We start from the raw sequence: 18925 nt of genomic DNA on the forward strand, positions 1-18925 counted from the left end.
TTTTTTTTTCTTTTTGGGTCACACCCGGCAATGCACAGGGGTTACTCCTGGCTCATGCACTCAGGAATTCCTCCTGGCTGTGCTCAGGGGACTATATGGGATACTGGGAATCGAACTGGGTCAGCCGCATCCAAGGTACTGGGATAGTGCCCACTGTACTATTGCTCCAGCCCCTTTACCAGCTTTTGATAGCACAATGGGAGAAAGATTTCTAAATGCAACGTAACTCAGAAAAAAAAAATAATGGAATCTAGAGAGATAGTACAGCGGGTAGGGTACTTGCCTTGCATGTGGCCAAGTCAGGTTCTATCCTCAGGCCCTCAGATGTTCCTCTTGAGCCCACCAGGAGTGATCCCTGAACACAGACCCAAGAGTAAACTCTGCGCGCCAATGGGTGTGGTTCCAAAGACAAGCAAAAAAAACAGGTGTGGGGTCTGGAAGATGGTTCAGTGCACTAGAGTATATGACTTTGCATGCTGGAGCCCTGGGTTTGATCCCTGGCAATTGTGGTCCCCTGAGCAATGCCAGGGAGAGAGCTCAGAGGGCTGGAGCACATGCTTCAGGCACCACACGCTTCCACAAGCACTCTGCATGAGGGAGATGAAGGAGAAGGGAAGGGAAGGAAGGAGAAGGAGGAGGAGGAGAGAAGGAGAAAGGAGCCGAGGAGGGGGAGGGGAGGGAAGAAAGGGGGAAGGGAAGGGAGGGGAAGGAAGGGAAGGGAAGGGAGGGGATGTGAGCGGAAAGAAATGGAGGGGAGTGGAAGGGAGTGGAGGGGAGTGGAAGGGAGTGGAGTGGAGGGAAGGGGATGGGAGGGGAGGGGAAGGGTGGGGAGGGATTGTTGCAAATCCCGTGTGTGAGAGAGGCATTCCATCAGCCCATGATGAACTCAGTCTTGTGATGAGACAATGTGCTTCTGGGTCATGAACCTTACTCGCATGCGTGATCCCCTCCAATGCCAGCCTTTGTGTGGGTCAGGTGGTAGACACTGAGACTTTTTTGGTGGTTGTTTTCTTTTCTTTTTTTGGGGGGGGGGTCTAGGGCGATAGTACAGCGGTAGGGTGTTTGCCTTGCACACAGCCGACCTGGGGTTCTATCCCCAGCATCCCATATAGGCCACCGAGCACTTCCAGAGTAATTTCTGAGTACAGAGCCATAGTGAGCACTTCCAGGAATAATTCCTGAGCATTTCCAGGAGTGGCCGCAAAAGGGAAAAAAAAAACAAGTTGTTATTATGGGAGCGATAGCACAGCGGCAGGGCGTTTGCCTTGCACGCAGCCAACATGGCCGACCCGAGTTCGATTCCTCCGCCCCTCTCGGAGAGCCCAGCAAGCTACCAAGAGTATCTCGCCCGCACGGCAGAGCCTGGCAAGCTCCCCGTGACGTATTCGATATGCCAGACACAGTAACAACAAAGTCTCCAATGGAGATGTTGCTGGGCCTGCTCGAGCAAATCGATGAACAACGGGAGGACAGTGACAGTGACGGGCGGGGGGTGGGCACACACAATGGTGCTCTGTTCAGGCTCCATCCTGGCTTTGTGCTCAGTCATTCATTCTGGCGGGGTTCAGGAGACCATCTGGGTGTCGTATTTTTGCCCCTCCTCATAACTGCTGAAATATTTTACATCGTCCCCTGCAGTGAATCATCATCACCAGAGCCGGTTTGCAACATCTAATCAACATCCCTCACACAAGTGCGCGACCAAATCTGATAGTTCTGACCCCTCCACTAGCCTGGAGGTCATGACCTTGAGGTGATGCTGCCCAGGACATGGGTGTAAAAAGAAGCCACCATTGGTCTCAAATGGAGTCACTTGTGTTAAGCCCTGTGTCATCCAAAGGGGACTTCAGCATAATTAGTTCCAGCCTCTCCTAGGAATGGCATCTCCTCCAGGCAGCCAGTCCGGAATGACCTGGTCAGCAGGAGTGGGGGCTGGGGGGAGGACTTCCTGAACCTGCCCTCAAGGATGGTTACCTGGACACAGGCAGCCTGCTTCCCGCTAGGACAGCCTTCTCCCTCGCTACTCTTTGTGGGTTTTATTTATTTATTTATTTATTTATTTATTTATTTTTGAGGTGGGGTCAGACCAATAGTGCTCAGGGATCACTCCTGGCGGTGCTCCAGGGACCATATGGGAAGGTCGGGAATCGACCCTGAGTTGGCTGTTTGCAAGCAAAGTGACTTTCCCACTGTACTATTGCTTTGGTCCCCTGAATTTTTAAATTTTTATTTAAAAAATTTGGGGGGGGGGCTGGAGCGATAGCACAGCGGGTAAGTCGTTTGCCTTGCACGCAGCCAACATGGCCAACACAGGTTCGATTCCCAGCATCCCATATGGTCCCCCGAGCACCGCCAGGAGCAATTCCTGAGTGCATGAGCCAGGAGTAAGCCCTGAGCATCGCCGGGTGTGACCCAAAAAGCAAAAAAATAAAAAAATAAAAAATTTTGGGGGAGTTTTTTGATGATGCTCATGCTCGGGGTTACTCTGCAGTCAGGAATTACTCCTGGCACTGCATTGGGGACCATATGGGATGCCGGCAACCAAAGCCAGGAGGGCCACATGCAAGGCAAACACACTAAACACTGCACTATTGCTCCAGCCCCCTGATTTTTAAAAAAATTTCTTTTAATACGGGCATCCTTCGGTACACTGGCAGATATCTGGGAGCCTGAAGAACTCAGCCTGGAAGTCTCCCGCCTCATAGTCAAATAGGACAAAAGTGCCCTCTATTGACCAGATGCGGAATTGCAGCTGCATACACGCCCTCCTTCCTTCCAAGAGAAGCTGGAGAATCTGGGAGGTTCTTCTCTTGCATATTCCCACCTATTATTGGCCCTTGAATTTACAGCTACAGTTTTGGTGGGATTGGTTCCAGGACCTCTGTGGATGGCAATAAGTGCACGCACCCAATTTGTTAGAAATTCATGTTGTTCTTAACCTACAGATGCTTTTGTATGCTTTAAGTCGGTGGTTGTCAGCTCCCAGACTGCAGAAGGGTGCTGGCTTGGGGGCGTTAAACACGTTGAAAACCACTGGTCTACAGCAGTGATTACTGACAGCGGGTCTGAGGACCGGTGCATGGACACGTGCTGACCCTCAATTGCCTTAAGTCCTCTCCAGGTTAACTATAACACATACAACAGTGGAAATGCTATGTAAACAGCTTCATAAACCTAACACATGGAACATTTTTCTGATCCACAATTGGGGGTTGAACCTATGGGATTGGAATACACATGGCCAGTATCACCGTCACTTTCTAATTGAAGGAAACAGGACCAAGAGATGTGCTGTGACTCTGGATCCTGCAGAGTAAGAGACAGCTCGGGTCAGCTCCCAGATACTCAAAGTGTGGTCAAGGATGAAGGAGTGCAAGTTGCCAGCCTCACCCCCAGAAAACCCTAGGGGAATTTGTTTTGTTTTGGGGCCACACCTGGCTGTACTCCGAGATCACTCCAGGCAGGGTTCAGGAGGAGCAAATGTGGTAGCGGGGATGGAACCAGCCATGTGAAAGGCAAATGTCTTAACCCCTCCACTATCTCTCCATCCCCAATAGGTATTTGTACTCTAAGCAGAGAAGTCTTTGGAACACAGTCAAGTTCTTTTTTAATTTACTTTTATTTTTTTTGCTTTTGGGTCACACCCCATGGTGCTCAGGCCTCTCTCTCTCTGTCTCTCTCTCTCTCTCTCTCTCCTTTTTGGGTCACACCTGGCAATGCACAGGGGTTACTCCTGGCTTTAGACTCAGAAATTACTCCTGGCGGTGCTTGGGGGACCATATGGGATGCTGGGAATCAAATTCAGGTTGGCCGCAGGCAAGACAAACACCTTACCTGCTATACCATTGCTCCAGCCCCCTTAGGCCTTACTCTTGGTTCTGCCCTCAGGGATCACTCCTGACAGGCTTGGAGGACCATACAGGATGTTGAGGATTGAGCCCGGGTCAGCCACATGCAAGGCAAATGCCCTCCATGCTGTACTATCTCTCTGTTCCTACATACCCAAGTTTAAAGGCTGCCTTACAGGAGCTCTAAGGTGTCTTCCTTGCATGCGGCAGACCTGGGTTTTGATTCCTGGTCTCCAATATGGTCCCCTGAGCACTACCGGAAGTGATTCCTGAGTGCTGAACTAGGAGTTACCTCTGAGCATTGCCAGGTGTGGCTTCCAAAAAACAAACAAATTGAAAAAAAATCTGTCTCACTCCCAGAAAATGATCGGGAAACATGTCCTGAGGAGAAACGGAGACTTCTTCACGTTGGCTTTATGAAAAGGGGTTCTGACAGTAAAGCTCTCTGTTACCTGGGCTCCCCCTTACCCTGTGAAGCCTGGGCAGGTGGCCATCGCCATTCCCATTTCAGGAGACCTGGAAACTGAGAGGTGAGGGCTACAGCCAGCATCCTTCTACCTTTTGGTGTGGAGTGACTGTGAGGTGCCCAGAGTCCCCAGAAGAGCAGTAGCACAGGCGTGGGTATAAGCGTCCTGGACTTGCCATGGTGGGGGGCAGCTCTCACCAGGGGCTCCTGAGCACTGTGCCCACTGGGTTGGCACACCTGAGAAAAGTGCTCAGGGGGAACCCATGGTGGTGCTTGCAGAGTCCGGATGTGATGTTGGGGACCAGGGTTGGTGGCGCTCACGGCCGGGGCCTTCTCTCCTGGGCTAGCTCTCCGGCCTGCCTCAGTGCCACTTTTACTCCTCATGGGTCCCGGGTCAGCCACTGAACCCCTGGGCTTCTTCATGAAGGGCTGAGGACCGTCGCGGGGAAAGCTGCAGGTCAAATGCAGGCTCGGAGGAAGAAGTCGGCACAGGCGCCCTTCCTCACGCGTTCAGACATGAAAAACTTTTGCCCCTTCTCTCCCGGTCTGCGTCTCTCCACGAAAATTCAGGGCACTCTGGGGCTAGGAAAAGCTAAAATATACCAGCCTGAGGCTTGTAGTTTGGAGGGTGGGACCACCTTTGCCTGGAAAAAGACGCTCCGCTGCATTCTCTTGGCTCAGATTGAGACAAAGCAAACCTTAAGAACGCTTTGGGGGACATTGGTGGTGGAAAGGATGCACTGGTGGAGGGATGGGTGTTTGATCATTGTGATCATTGTATAACTGAAACTCAAACATGAAGGCTTTGTAACTGTATCTCACAGTGATTCAATTAAAAAAAAAAAAAAGGAACGCTTTCGCTCTGAGCCGGACTCCAGGCCAACCAGTACCATTCAGTCAAGACTGTGACGCAACCCTCTTCGACTCCTATTTAGGGGGTTTGTTTTGGCTGCTCCCCTCCCAGTGCTCAGGGCTTACTCCTGGTGCAGACCATGCCTGGTGCCAGTCGTGAAGCTGGGTCTGTCGCAGGCAGGGCAAGTGCTCTACCTGCTGTCCTATGCTTCTTCTGGCCCTCTTGCCTAACGTCCTTGCTCTTTGTCACCTTATGTACTAAAACATGCACCTGCACCTATGATGATGACATTTCTTCACCTCTTTGAGTAATGTGGCACCTTGGTTCACTGTTTGCTCCTTGATCACACGTGGTCATTGCACTCCCTCATGAATATGCAGGAGTTTCCTGCTAAACTGCTAGACGCGTGCATGCAGTCGCATGCTCTCTCTGCTGGGCACGAATCCAGACTCCCCCCGCACCCTCCCCCATTCTCTTCCAAGCTATGCTGATAGAATTTCCCTCCTGAGTCGAGTCGTTTCATTGCCAATAAGGCTCCTCTCTCCAGTCACGACAAATCCAGGCCCTGGGCTAACATGCGGGGGTGGGGGTGGGGCTGTGAATGACACACAGGTCTGCTTCCCCCCACCCCCCGGCACCCCCAGTCCGGTGGGAGACACTCACCTGAGCTCAGTGTGAGGGGCAGAGCACAAGGGCATCCTGAGCAAAGGGGGCGTGAGCAGAGGAACTGAACCCAGGCCAAAGATCAATATAAATAAAGGACCCGTGTGCAAGCTCTCAACCCGGAAGATAAGGAGTTTGTCGCCTCCAGTTCACCCCCACCCAGGCCCAATCCTTTGCTCAGGTTTGTAGATGAAACGAGCGGGCCTCAAGGGGACCAGCCCGCTGGGAGCCACGATGTTTGGCCTGGTGCCTGCCCAGCTCTCTTGCTACAGACAACCCTCTTTTTGCAACCGTGCATTTGAGAGTCTTTGAGGATGTGAACCCGCCTTCCATGGCTTGCTGCCCGTGAAGTTCTTTCCAGGCCTGGCATGTGTCTCCTGCAGTCCAACCCTTGAGCGGACCTTCTTGGACACAGGAACAGGGCTGGGGGCCAGGCAGAGGCTCCCAGATGGGGCTGCGGGCCATGCCTGCCTGGGAGGGGGGCGCTGCTGGTGGGGTGTGCAATGCCTGGTGGGGTCATAGGTGGTAAAAACCAAAGGCTGGTAACAGAATCACAGGACCGTGGGTAGGGCTCTTGCTCTGCATGTGGTTTGATTCTGACACCCCAAAGGGTCCCCTGAGCCCGCCAGGAATGATCCGTGAGCATCGAAAGGGGTGGCCCCCTCCCCACCGCACCCCACAAAGGCTTTGCAATGTGTCCCGCCCACCCCTGCACTTCCAGGTCAACCCTCTTCCTCCCAGAAGTGACTTGGATGGTTCCCAGCACCCACATAAGCCACACAGCTGAGCAGCACAAACCCTTTTTATTTGCCTCCCTCCCTTGGGTGAGGGTGAACAGGTCACAAAGATGCAGTGTGGCAACCGGGGTTGGGGGCGGGCCGCGGGCTCCTGAGGGTAGACCCCAGCTCCTTGGTCCCACTGGCCTGCTTCTGTGTGATGCCCACTCTGGGTGTCACCCCAGGTCTGAGAGGGACCCAGGGGAGATGGGTGGGTCGTCTGAGCGGTAGGGCCAGTCTGGCACCTCCTGCCCTGAGGGATGGGCTGCTGCGGGGTGGGGGGGGATCCCCACTGCCTCCAGCACACAGGTTCGGGGTGGAGCAGGGAGGGAAACTGAGGATAGTGGAGTGCATTCTGGATGAAGACAGATCCTGAACCTGGGACAGGAGAGCGGTGGGGACCAGGAGGGTCTGACCTCACCTGGCCTGGGACCCTCATTTCACTGTGAACTTCAGTGTAGTGGACGGGCCACCAGGGATGGGCCTGGCGGACAGTGTGAGTGAGGAAACTCACTAGCCCTGGGCTTATGTGAGCAGGAGAGACGAGTAACGGGAAAAAAATTGGGTGACGATGGGATTGGGTATGGGGTGAGCGGACGAGAGAAAACAGATGGGATGGGAGACACCCGGCTGGCTAGTCATCCAGACAACAAACGTTTCCCTGGCAGGCTACTCTGCCAGGCTGGACAGAGGGCAGGGCTGGGCGAGGCCAAATGCAGCCTACGGAGACGGTACTGGCGAGGTGCCCCGGCCTCCCCTGGGAAGAGGGGGCCCATCCGGAGTCGGGGCGGGGCGGGCGGCAGGGGCCCCGTTGCCCCGTGCTAGTTTGTAAACATTAGACTTGGGGGTGGAGGAGGGCGGCCTGGAGCCTTGGTCCGGGGAGCGATGGGCTGAGACGCCCAAAGTTGCCTCTCTGGGCGTCAGGGACTCGGGGTCCGCCTGTGGAGTTGTCCGCACTCGGGACAGCTTCTCTTTCTTCTGCTGTTCCTGTTCCCGAGGCCTCCAGCCCCGCTTCGGTTCTGGGTTCCAGGCGCAGGGGAGTGGGAATGTTGTGGGGTCCCCAGGGTTCCTCTGAGACAGGAGATCTCCCACCACCCACGGTGGAGCTGTCCGTAGATGTGGGGGCTGACTGCACCCCAGAGCTGTCGATGCTACCCCACCATTGGGGAGGGGACGATGTGGGACCGGGGTGGCCCCAGGACTCCCTCAGATGGGGTGTCCTGGGTCCGACTGTCCAACGGAGAGGCAGCGGCTAGGCCACCAGATCCACAAAGATAGCATTGGCTGTGGTCTGGCCGAAGATGAAGGCTCCTAGGGTGACCAAGAAGACTCCGTAGCCGACCAGCGCCCACCAGCTGCAGGGCGGAGAGAGGGGTCATGATGTTGGGGTGGGACCCCCCGGCAGACAGGGGCTGACCCCCAGGAATGGCCCGAATCACAGCTCGGGGGGGGTCCATGCCCCTCTGGGTAAGGACTTTTCACCTGGTGCGTGGCTTCCCCCGTAGGCCCTGCCCGGAAGGAGGCCAAGGCCTCACGCCACTGGCCGGTCACAGCCAGCCCAAGGCAGGCCTGAGTTCTAGCGCAGGTCTTCTGACAGCAGAAGTGTGAGGATACAGTAGGTCACAGGGGGTGTGACCCATGGAAAACAAACAAAAAGCCACGGGGCCGGAGCGACAGCACTGCAGGGAGAGTGCTGGCCTTGCAAGTGGCCGGCCCAGGTTCGATCCCCGGCACCCAAGCAAGTCAGGAATGATCCCTGACTGCAGAGTCAGGAGTGAGCCTTGAGCACCGCTGGCTGTGGGCCCCAAATAAACACAAACCAACCCAACACATCCTGGATGTCCAGCAAGGAGACGACGCGGCGAGCGCGGGCTTTTCTTTGCAGGCTGGAGTCTTGGGTTTGCTCTGTGGCGGTGCAGTGACCCCCGAGCACTGAAGGTTTGCCCCACCCCGCTACCCTCCCCAACAAGCACCCGAACCAGTCAAATCAACGAAAGAGCCCACACCTGGACCAGGGATGAGGCGCCATGGTTGAGTAGAGGCCTCGCAGGTGTGAGGCACTGGGTTCAATGCCCCGTGCAGCAAAATCGGAAACACGCAGGCTACCCCCGCCAGCCCCCCGGCACCTCCTCCGGAGGCCTTACCTGGCCGGCTTGACCTCCTCCATCTCAGAAAGCTTGGCTTGAATGAGGCACAGCCCTGAAGGTCAAGAGGAGCAGCAAGAGGTCAGGGGGAACTCCTCTCTCAGGCTGTGTCCTCCCCCAGGGTGTGGGGGGCCGTGATGAGGAAGAGAGAGAGGGGCCGATATCCACTTCTCCAAAGTTCCCCTTTGCACGAAACCCCCACTTCCTGTGCCCTATTGAGCAACCCCCAGCACTGCGGGGATGGCCCCCACCAAACACAGCACGCCCCGCCCTGGCCTCTCCGAGGTTACTCCGCAGAGTGGAGGAACTCTGAGTGCCCGCCCTGTCCCTCCTGGGAGCTCAGGCCGGCCGGGCCAGCACAGTGTGTGAGTGAGTGAGTGAGTGAGTGAGCGGGAGCGGGGGCCGCACCTGGGAAGACGAAGATGAAGCAGGCGGCCAGGCCCCCGACGACGGAGATGACCTTGCCGATGTCGGGGATGAAGAGCGCCAGCAGCAGCGTGAGCAGGAACCAGGTGAGCGTCTGCAGCAGGCGCCGCCGCCGCTCCCGGCCCACGTCCTCCTCCACGGGGGTGCCCTGGTAGCGCAGCCACAGGCCTTCCACCACTGCCCTGCACCGAGGGAGAGACAGTTCAGTGGGTGCCACGGGCCAAGGCCCTCGCTCTGCGCCTGGTTTCCCTTTCCGTCTGTCCGACGGCGGTGGGGCTGGGGACGGGGAGATGGGGGAGGACAAAGGTCGCCACCGGGCCTTGTGGGGTTCAGGAGGGGCGCCCGCGGTGGGAACTGACACTTGTGACTTTGCAGAAGAGGCAGACACCGGGGCAGCAGCAGGTCGGGTGCAGGGGAACAAGAGGACCTGGGCGAGAGGCTTTCCTGTTGTTTATTTATTTATTTATTTGCTTTTTGGGTCACACTTGGTGATGCTCAGGGGTTACTCCTGGCTCTGCACTCAGGAGTCACTCCTGGCGGTGCTCAGGGGACCATATGGGATGCTGGGAATCGAACCTGGGTTGGCTGCGTGCAAGGCAAACGCCCTACCCACTGTGCTATCTCTCCAGCCCCAAGGCTTTCCTGTTGTTTAGTTTTGGGGTCGCACCCAGCGATGCTCAGGGGACCATGTGGGGTGCCGGGGATGAAACCCGGGTTGGCTGCGTGCAAGGCTAGTGCCCTCCCCGCTGTGCTATCGCTCCAGCCCCCTGGGCAAGAAGAGTCTCAGGGGACACAGAGGATGTTTCAGGGACCCGGAGACCAGCAGTCCCTGGGCGCTGCCTCTTTCCTTTGGCCTCAGGTTCTCCTAGCCCTAAGGGGGTATGGGGTCTCCACAGGACGCCACACGACCAGCTTCCAGGGGGCTCACCGGCCACAGAAGTGCAGGATGGGGTAGGAGGTGAGCACGCTGAGGATGATGAAGGCGCGGGCCACGGCCACTGCAATGTCTTCTGAGGGGTAGGACAGGAGCACGTCAGGGTTCACGGCTGCTCCAAATGTCAGGAAGCCACAGATGCCTGGGGGAGGACACACAGGCTGGGAGGGGCCATGTCCCCAAGGGAATGTACTGCAGCGGCTCTGGGGGCAATGCAGGATCTCGCAGGGTTCTGACAACCTCTGTCCCTGTCTCCACCCTGCTACACCAGGACCTGTGTCCTCCTTAGTCAGGCCATGGCTGGGATGGGCCCTCCTCAGAAAAGATGTCCCCTGTCAGCCCCCTCATGCCTCTCCCCCTGCCCTGCTTTCTTTTCTTTCCTTCCTTGCTTTTTAGGGTCACACCTGGTGGTGCTCAGGGGTTACTCCTGGTTCTGCACTCAGGAATCACCCTTGGTGGGGCTCAGGGGACCATTTGGGATGATGGGGATTGAACCCTGGTTGGCCGCATGCAAGGCAAGTAAGTGTCTTACCAGCTGTACTATTGCTTCAGTCCCTATTTTTTTCCCCCTTTTTCCCTATTTTTGTGGAGCCAAGGATAGAACTCAGGGCCTCATACATGCAAGACACATACTTTTCCACAGTGGCACGTTCCCACACCACCCCACTCCCACCAACTCTATGCTACTCTTCACTGCGCTCATCCCTCTCTGGAGAAGCATTTCTTTTTTTTTTTTAAGTTTTTGTTTTGTTTTGTTTTGTTTTGGGTCACATCTGGCGATGCACAGGGGTTACTCCTGGCTCTGCACTCAGGCATCATTCCTGGCGGTGCTCGGGAGACCATATAGGATGCTGGGAATCGAACCCGGTAGGTCATGTGCAAGGCAAATGCCCTACCCACTGTACTACTTATTGCTCCAGCCTCTGGCGAAGCATTTCTTTTCTTGTTTATCATCTGGATCCCTCCGCTCCTCTCGAAGAGCCCGGCAAGCTACTGAGAGTATCTTGCCCGCATGGAAAAGCCTGGCAAGCTACCTGTGATGTATTCGATATGCCAAACACAGTAACAATTGTCACAATGGAGACGTTACTGGGCCCGCTCAAGCAAATCGATGAACAACGGGAGGACAGTGACAGTGACAGTGACATCTGAATCCCAAGCAGACCCAAGTGCCCAGAGAAGAGGACCCTGCCACTTTGCTTCCCTTGCTTCTGGCTTTGTCTTCTGCGGTCACCTCGCGATGCTGGTCCCGAGAATACCAGCGGGAGGCATCCCAGGGTCTTTCTCCTAGATGTCCTGTTATAACACTTCTCTTTCTGGGCTGGGTGGGGAGTCGGGGGGAATGGCTGGAGCATGTGATCTGCATGTGGAAGGCCCGGGTTCAAGCCCCAACCCCATATGGTCCCCTGAGCACTGCTGAAAGTGACCCCCAAGAACCCCCAGGCTGGGAGTGGCCTTGGAAAACACCAAAAAAACCAGAAGGAAAACAGAAAACAAAAACTCCAACATAAGAAGTTTGCTTCAGGTCCAACGATCCTCCGGGTCTGACAGTGCTCTGTCACATCTGCCCAGCCCCGTCCTGTGTGCCCTGTCCTCTGGCACCTTCAGGTTCCTGCCCGCGGCTCACATTCTGGCTCCTTCCACAGCACGCCCCATCTCAAGTGCATGCAGTTCCCAGCACCCGCCAGGTGGAAACACAGTGCTCTCTCCTGGGGGCAGGGGGAGGGGCACTCACCTGTGCCCAGGTAGACGGCGAGGGCGATGACCATGGCGGCTGTCACCACCCAGCCCCAGGTCTTCACATCGGGCCGCCGCATGCTGTTGAACACGGGCACGCTGCTGACGTGGCACTGCAGGCAGAAGGAGACCGTGATGGTGGGGAAGTGACCTTGCCCTGGACAGGGGCAGAGACGCCAAGGAAAGAGGCAAGGGCTCCCCCGCCCACCCCTGCCATGCTGTCTTCCCTCCCGCTCCCTCTGACCCCCTCCCCCCGCCACCGCATATCCCAGGGTGGGGACAATAGAGGAAACCTGGAATCCGAAGCAGATGGTGGGCATGGCATTGAACACGGCTACCCAGGAGGTCGGCCTGCGGACGAACACACCAGCTGCAGCCCGTGAAACCCAGAGTCCCCAGGTGCCCCTCCCCACAGCCTCCGCTGGTGCCCTAGAGTCTGGGGACAGAGTGTAAGTAGCTCCATGCCCCCCCCCCCCCATATCAGCAAGGTGAGGCCCTGAACACCCTCCCTGTCCCCCCTGGGTCCAGAGGCGGAACTCCTGGCGGGGCCCTGGGCGCATCCTTTTCTGTTCTGCTTTTTTTTTGGGGGGGGGAGCACACCTGGTGGTCTATAGCACAGAAGGTAGGGCATTTGCCTTGCCTTGCACGCAGCTGACCCGGGTTCGATTCCTCCACCCCTCTTGGAGAGCCCGGCAAGCTACCAAGAGTATCTTGCCCACATGGCAAAGCCTGGCAAGCTACCCGTGACGTATTTGATATGCCAAGCACAGTAACAAGTCTCACAATGGAGATGTTACTGGGCCCGCTCAAGCAAATCGAAGAACAAAGGAGGACAGTGCTACAGTGCTACACCTGGTGGTGCTCAGGGCTTATTCCTGGCTCTGCACTCAGAGATCACTCCTGGTGGTGCTTGGGGGGACCACATGGAATGCTGGGCATTGAATTCGGGTTGACCCGGTGCAAGGCAAACACTCTCCTGGCTGTACTCTGATTTGTCCTTTGCCAAGAAAGGAGACAGGCACTGATGCCCCTGTGCTGCCTGAGATCCCTCACCCACCTGGTCAGCATGCCTCCGGGGGTCATCTCTTTATCCGGCCAGATGTACTTGATGATGACGATGGCAGTGACGTACCAGGTGCCCACGACGCTCAGGAAGCTGAAGGAGGATGAGAGGAGGATGAGCTTGGTTGCTGGCTGTGGTAACCGCCCACTCTGGCCTGTCCCAGCCCATGACCAAAAGAGGCTACTTAGAGGAACAGGTTTTTGGAATGTATTGTCTGAAACACAATCATTAACAGCTTTGTAACTGTGTATCTCACGGTGATTCAATTAAAAAAAAAAAAAAAGAGGCTACTCAAGAGAACTGGGGCCCAGGAATTGGAAATTCAAGTGAATCCTGCTTCTGAGGCAGTGGCCAGCGCCAGGAGGGTGCTGGGCGCTAGCCGGCGTATGGCGGGTGCAGGCTGAGGTGTGGCCATCAGGACACACAGCTGCTCAGCTCTGAGGCCAGGGCGAGAGTGGGCCCCAGAGCTCCTTCACTCCATCCATCGGAGCGGCCAGTGCTGGCCCGGGGTGCTCTCCTGAGAGCCAGGACGGCCCCTTTCATTTTGGTGGGGGGAGGGGGGTTTCGGGCCACATCTGGCTGTGCCCAGGGGAGACCACGCAGGAAAGGCCAGTGCCTGAACACTGCAGCACTTCCCCATGCCTGGAAGGGCAACTTTATTTAATTCTTGTTTCTTTTTTCTTTTCTTTTTTTTGTTTTTTTGGGCCATAGCCACGATGCTCAGAGCTTGCCCCTGGCTCTGTACTCAGGAAATCACTCCCAGCGGTGCTTGGGAGACCATATGGGAGGCCGGAGATCAGACCTGGGTGAGTCACATGCAAGGTAATTGTCCTACGCACTGCACTGTACTATGGCCGTGGCCCCAAGGAAGGGCAACTTAACATTTTTGTGCTCTGCGTTGTTTTGTTTTGGGGGCCATACCCAGCAATGCTCACAGGTTACTCCTGGCTCTGTGCTCAGGAATTACTCCTGGTGCTCGTGGGCCAATGTGGGATGGCAGAAATCAAACCCAGGTGGGTCACGTGCGAGGCAAGTGCCCTTCCTGCTGTGCTCTCGCTGCAGCCCTGGAAGGGCAATTTGAAAGGTGAGCTTCCTGCCTGAGGAGCCCTTCGGACACGGCTGAGTGGGACTATTTCCAGATGGAGCACGGAAACAGCCTGGATCACCCCCGCATTTCAGTATTTCAGAGCCAGAGGCAAAAGGCCGACCCCCCCCCCCCCCCATTTCATACCAAGCCATCAGGATCAAATTACTTTCTTGGAGCCTTGGAGATGGTGCAAAGGACTGAGGGCAGACTCAGGGAGCCCCAGGTTCGATCTTCAACACAATTATAGACCCTCCCTCAAGCATCTCCGGGTGTGATCCAAACCAAGTTAAGCCCAAACTCCCATCCTCCCAGGGAAAGCTAGGGCTCAGGCCTGGAGGGAAGGCTGCCTCCCCACTCCCGGGAGCCCCCAGGCCCTCTCTGACATGAGTCTCCAGGGGACCAAGGTCATTGTCTCCTTGTGGCTGACGAGAAAGGAAATCTGTTCTATGCTTTGCTTTTGGGCCACACCTCGGGATGCTCAGGGCTTAGTCCTGACTCGGTTGGGGAATCATTGCTGGTGGTGCTTAGGGGACAAAATGTGGTGCCAGGGACTGAACCTGGCTTCTTCCTGCTCAACCCGGGAAAATCATTTTTCTGCCTGCACACTGCCAGCCTGGCTCATTCCACCTTGGTCCCTCTTGTTGACCCCAAAGGTGTGGAGGTGAGGGGGGTTCCCCGGCAGCCTTGGGTCCCTGGCTGTGAGCAGAGCCGTGTCAGGGTCAGGCAGGGGTGGGGGGGTGGGGTTCCAAACCTGGCATATTTCTGGAAGCCGATTTCCCTGGGGATGGAGAGGGGCAGGATGAAGAGGAAGGCGGTGAGGCTGATGGTGAACTTGCGGTCTGTGTACCAGGGGCCGCTGGCCCCATCAGGCGACTTGGTCATCACGGCTATAACTGGGTGGGTAGGAAGACGGGGGCGTCACGCTGAACACCCCGGGGACAGTGCCCCCTGCAGGGCCAGGCTCAGGGCTGCCCCCAGGAGGATTCCCAGAGGAACCCTGAGCCCCCGGTCTGGGAGATGGGGTGCCCCCCTCCCCCAAACACTCCCCAATCCCCAGAATTCTCCCGGGGCTGCAGGGGCTGGGAGGCACGAGGTCCAGGGTGGAGGGGAGCTCACTCTTGTCTTGCTGGTCCCCGATGATGATGAGGAAGGCGATGCAGGTGCCGAAGGTGTAGACAGCGATGGCCACCTCACACAGCACGCCTGTCAGCTTGCCGCACGCGGTCCACACCACCTCCTGGTAGGTGCGCTCATTGCTGGCCTGGGAGCAGTAGGCCAGGATGACGAGGCCGCTGATGATGAAGACCAGCATGGCCTGCAGGCGGGGGAGAGTGCGGAGGGTGAGGGTGAGGCCTGGCGACCCAGGGTGTCTATGGGACCCGGGGCCCTGCAAGTCTGGCTGATAACTCGTGTCTTGCAGGAAGTTTCAATGGCTGGTGGGGGGAAGGCCTTCTTGAAGGATGAAAGTATTGGGCACTGGGCAGATCGCCGAGGGGCTGAAGTGCATGCTTTGTAGGCAGGAGGCCCGCCAGGGAATTGGACCCAAAACCTCTAGGGGTGACCCCTGAGCACGAACTGGGGAATATCTCCTAAGCAAGGTTGGGTGGGCCCTGGTCCCCTCCCCCCAAAAAAAGGAGCAAAAAACATGTCTTGGGGGTCAGGAGATAGTCCAATAGGCTGGAGGGCAGGCTTTGCATGCAGGATGTTGAGATTTGACTCCCGACACTGTATGTTCCCCCGAACCCGGCTCTGAGTAACTTCAGCACGCTGAAATGGGTGTGGATTCTGAATGCTGCTGGTTGAGTCCCCCAGACCAAACCAAAACACCTCAACATTTTGGGGTTGGAGTGATAGTACAGCGGGGAGGGTGTCTGCCTTGCATGCTGCCGACCTGGGTTTAATCCTTGGCATCCCATATGGTCCCCCTAGCACCTCCAGGAGCAATTCCTAAGTGCAGAGCAAGGAGTAAACCCCTGAGCATTGCTGGGTGTGACCCCAAAAAGAAAAAATAAATCAATAAATAATAAAAAACCCAATCGTTTTGTGGAACACTCTAAACTTACACACGGAAGCAGAGAGAATCACATAATCAAGTCCCAGGTTTCCTCTGCCAGCCTCAAAAATCAATTCTTGGGCATTAAAAAAATTTTTTTTTATGTTTAGGTTTTTGGCCACAACTGGTGATGCTCGGGGTCACCCCTGGCAGGGCTGTGCTGGGGACTGCACCCGGTCAGCTACATACAAGGCAAACACCTTACTTGCTGTACTGTCTCTCTGGCCCATTTCTTGGTCAATCTATTCACTTCTCCTCCCATTTTTGGTTTTTGTGGTTCTGGGTCTCACGTTGAAGGCCCCACAAAAGCAAGACAAATGCTCTATGCGGAGCCACCTCCCTGGTCCTGGATGACTTCGAAGAGGCCGCACAGCATCACACTGACCAGCAGTAACCACCTTTTTTTCCTTCCCAAGTGGTGCTCAGGAGGCCTGGGGTGGAGGGGCGCTCCTGGAGATTCTCTTCCAACTTGACCCGCTGTTCAATGTCAAGACCTGCGGATGTGGTTCTGCTCGGGCCCTGTGGTGTTGGGAATGAACCAGGACACCCCAGTGCTTGGAGGACTCCAGGGACACAACCCAGGCCTCACGGGTTTCCAGGGTGGCACCCAGTAATGCCTGCAAGACCATGTGGCACCAGGGATCCAACTGGCACAGCGAATGCCTTAAGCCCTGGATTCTTTCTATGTGGTTCCAAGTGTCTTCAACATCACAAAATTATTACTTTTTTTCCTTTTTGGGTCATACCCGGTGATGCACAGGGCTTACTCCTGGCTCTGCACTCAGGAATTACTCCTGGTGGTGCTCAGGGGACCATACGAGATGCTGGGAATAAAACCCAGGTCGGCCGTGTGCAAGGCAAATGCCCTACTCGCTGTGCTATAGCTCCAGCCCTTATTACTTATTTTTATATATAGAAAAATGTTTTATGTTATTTATTTATTTATTTTGTTTTTTGGGGTCACACCCAGCAATGCACAGGGGTTACTCCTGGCTTTGCACTCAGGAATTACTCCTGGTGATGCTCAGGGAACCACAAGGGATGCTGGGAATTGAACCTGGGTCCGCCGAGTGCAAGGCAAACGCCTTACCCACTGTACTATCGCTCCAGCCGCCAAAATGTTTATGTTTTTATATTTAGGTTTTTTTTTTTTTGTGGAGGGGGGCAGGGCATACATGACAGTGCTCAGGGCTAACTCCTGGTTCTGTGCTCAAGGATCACTCAGGGCAGAGCTCTGGGGACCAATACAGAAAGCTGGGGACTGAATCCACCGGGCTGCACGCCAGGCAAGTCCAAACCTGCTGAACTACTGCTCTGGCCCCACAAAATGACGCGACATGCAATATGCTGTTCATGATGATGAAATGAGATATGCAATGATGATTATGAAACATGCAGTCCTTGTCTAAACATCTCTCATGGCTGGAAAGGCTCTGGAAGCCACATCTGGGCTCAGAGGAAAGAACGCAGGGACAGACCAGAAACGCCTGCCTTGGGGGACCGAGGAGAGAGAGAGAGGGGTGGCCAGAGGCACCTCGAAGCCTTCCTTTGGAGACCTGCCCACCTGCCACTCACCATCTGCAGCGTGACGCCAGCGGCCACGCCCCCGGCCGTGCTGAAGGCGGCGGGGAAGTTTAGCAGCCCCGCGCCCAGGCAGGCGTTGACCACGATGAAGACGGCCCCGAGGGTGGAAGTGGTACCTCTGGCCAGGGACCCGGGAGAGGTCTCCCCCTCGCTCTTGGGGGCCGTGTCCACGCAGGGGCTCTGCAGCAGGTGGGCCCGCTCACCGGCGTCCGAGCTGGAGCCCCACTCTCCGTAGTCACTGTTGATGCTGGCCTGGGCCATAGCGCTGGGCGGGCTCCAGACCTCAGGACCACATACCCCGAGCAGCAGAGGGAAGGCGTCTGGCTGGACGCTCGGGGCGGCCTGCTCGATCGGGCGCTTATCCGGGGGCCTGCTGGGCTCCTGCTGCTCTCAGCCTGGAAGGGACAGAGCACAGTTATCCTGGAACAGCGCGGGAAGGCCGGGAGGAGAGAGGAGCAGGACAGGCCCGGGATCACAAGGCCTGAGCACGTGTTCTGCATGTGGGTTTTTTTTTTTCTTTTTTGGTCACACCTGTCCATACTCTGGGGTTACTCCTGGCTGTGCACTCAGGAATCACTCCTGGCGGTGCTTGGGGGATGCTATGGGATGCTGGGGATTGAACTCAGGTCTGCCGTGTGCAAGGAAAACGCCTTACCCACTGTGCTATCGCTCCAGCCACCTGCAAGTAGGGTTTGATTCTGGGGCTACTACGGTCCCCCATGCCACGGGGAGACCCCTGGACACCATGCTGGGAGTGGCTCCTGAGCTTTGACGGGTATAGAGCAAAGACAAAATAAGAAAACAACAAAGAGGGGCCGGAAAGACGGTCAAGTAGGTAAAGCATTTGCCTTGCACATGGCTGACCCTGCTTTAATATCTCGCATCCCAATGGTTCCCTGGGCACCACCAGGAATAATTCCCGAGTGCAGAGCCAGGAGTAAGTGCTGAGTACCACTGGGTGTGGCAAAACAACAACAACAACAAGAAGAACAACAACAACAGGGGCTGGAGCAATTGTACAGCAGATAGGGCATTTGCCTCTCATGCAGCCCATGTTGGTTCCATCCCCGGCTTCTCATATGGTGCCCTGGGCACCGCCAAGAGTAGTTTCTAACTACAGAGTCAGGAATAACCCCTGAGCATCACCAGGTGTTACCCAAAAAGGAAAAAAAACCAACAACAAAAATAAGCCCAACTACAAACTCCTTAGCTGCAGAGATCTCAATGGTCGAGCTCCTGCTCTGCATGTGGGTGGCCTGGGTTCAGTTCCCAGCACCTCACAGTGCCCTGA

The 18925-nt window shown here is 56.1% G+C and overlaps 1 protein-coding gene across 1 annotated transcript; it reads right to left on the reverse strand.

The window, feature by feature from the left end:
* Positions 1-7385: 7385 nt before the first annotated feature.
* Positions 7386-17926, reverse strand: SLC38A7 (solute carrier family 38 member 7). Its single transcript, XM_056136177.1, has 10 exons — positions 17626-17926; positions 15114-15312; positions 14749-14890; positions 12905-13003; positions 12141-12198; positions 11846-11960; positions 10105-10252; positions 9159-9358; positions 8751-8805; positions 7386-7961 (listed from the first exon to the last, which is right to left on the reverse strand). The coding sequence occupies exons 1-10, from the start codon at positions 17893-17895 to the stop codon at positions 7859-7861; spliced, it is 1389 nt and encodes a 462-aa protein (XP_055992152.1). The 5' UTR covers positions 17896-17926; the 3' UTR covers positions 7386-7858.
* Positions 17927-18925: the final 999 nt, after the last annotated feature.

The sequence above is a fragment of the Sorex fumeus genome, unplaced genomic scaffold (assembly GCF_029834395.1).
Source record: "Sorex fumeus unplaced genomic scaffold, SorFum_2.1 ptg000122l, whole genome shotgun sequence".
Lineage (NCBI taxonomy): Eukaryota > Metazoa > Chordata > Mammalia > Eulipotyphla > Soricidae > Sorex > Sorex fumeus.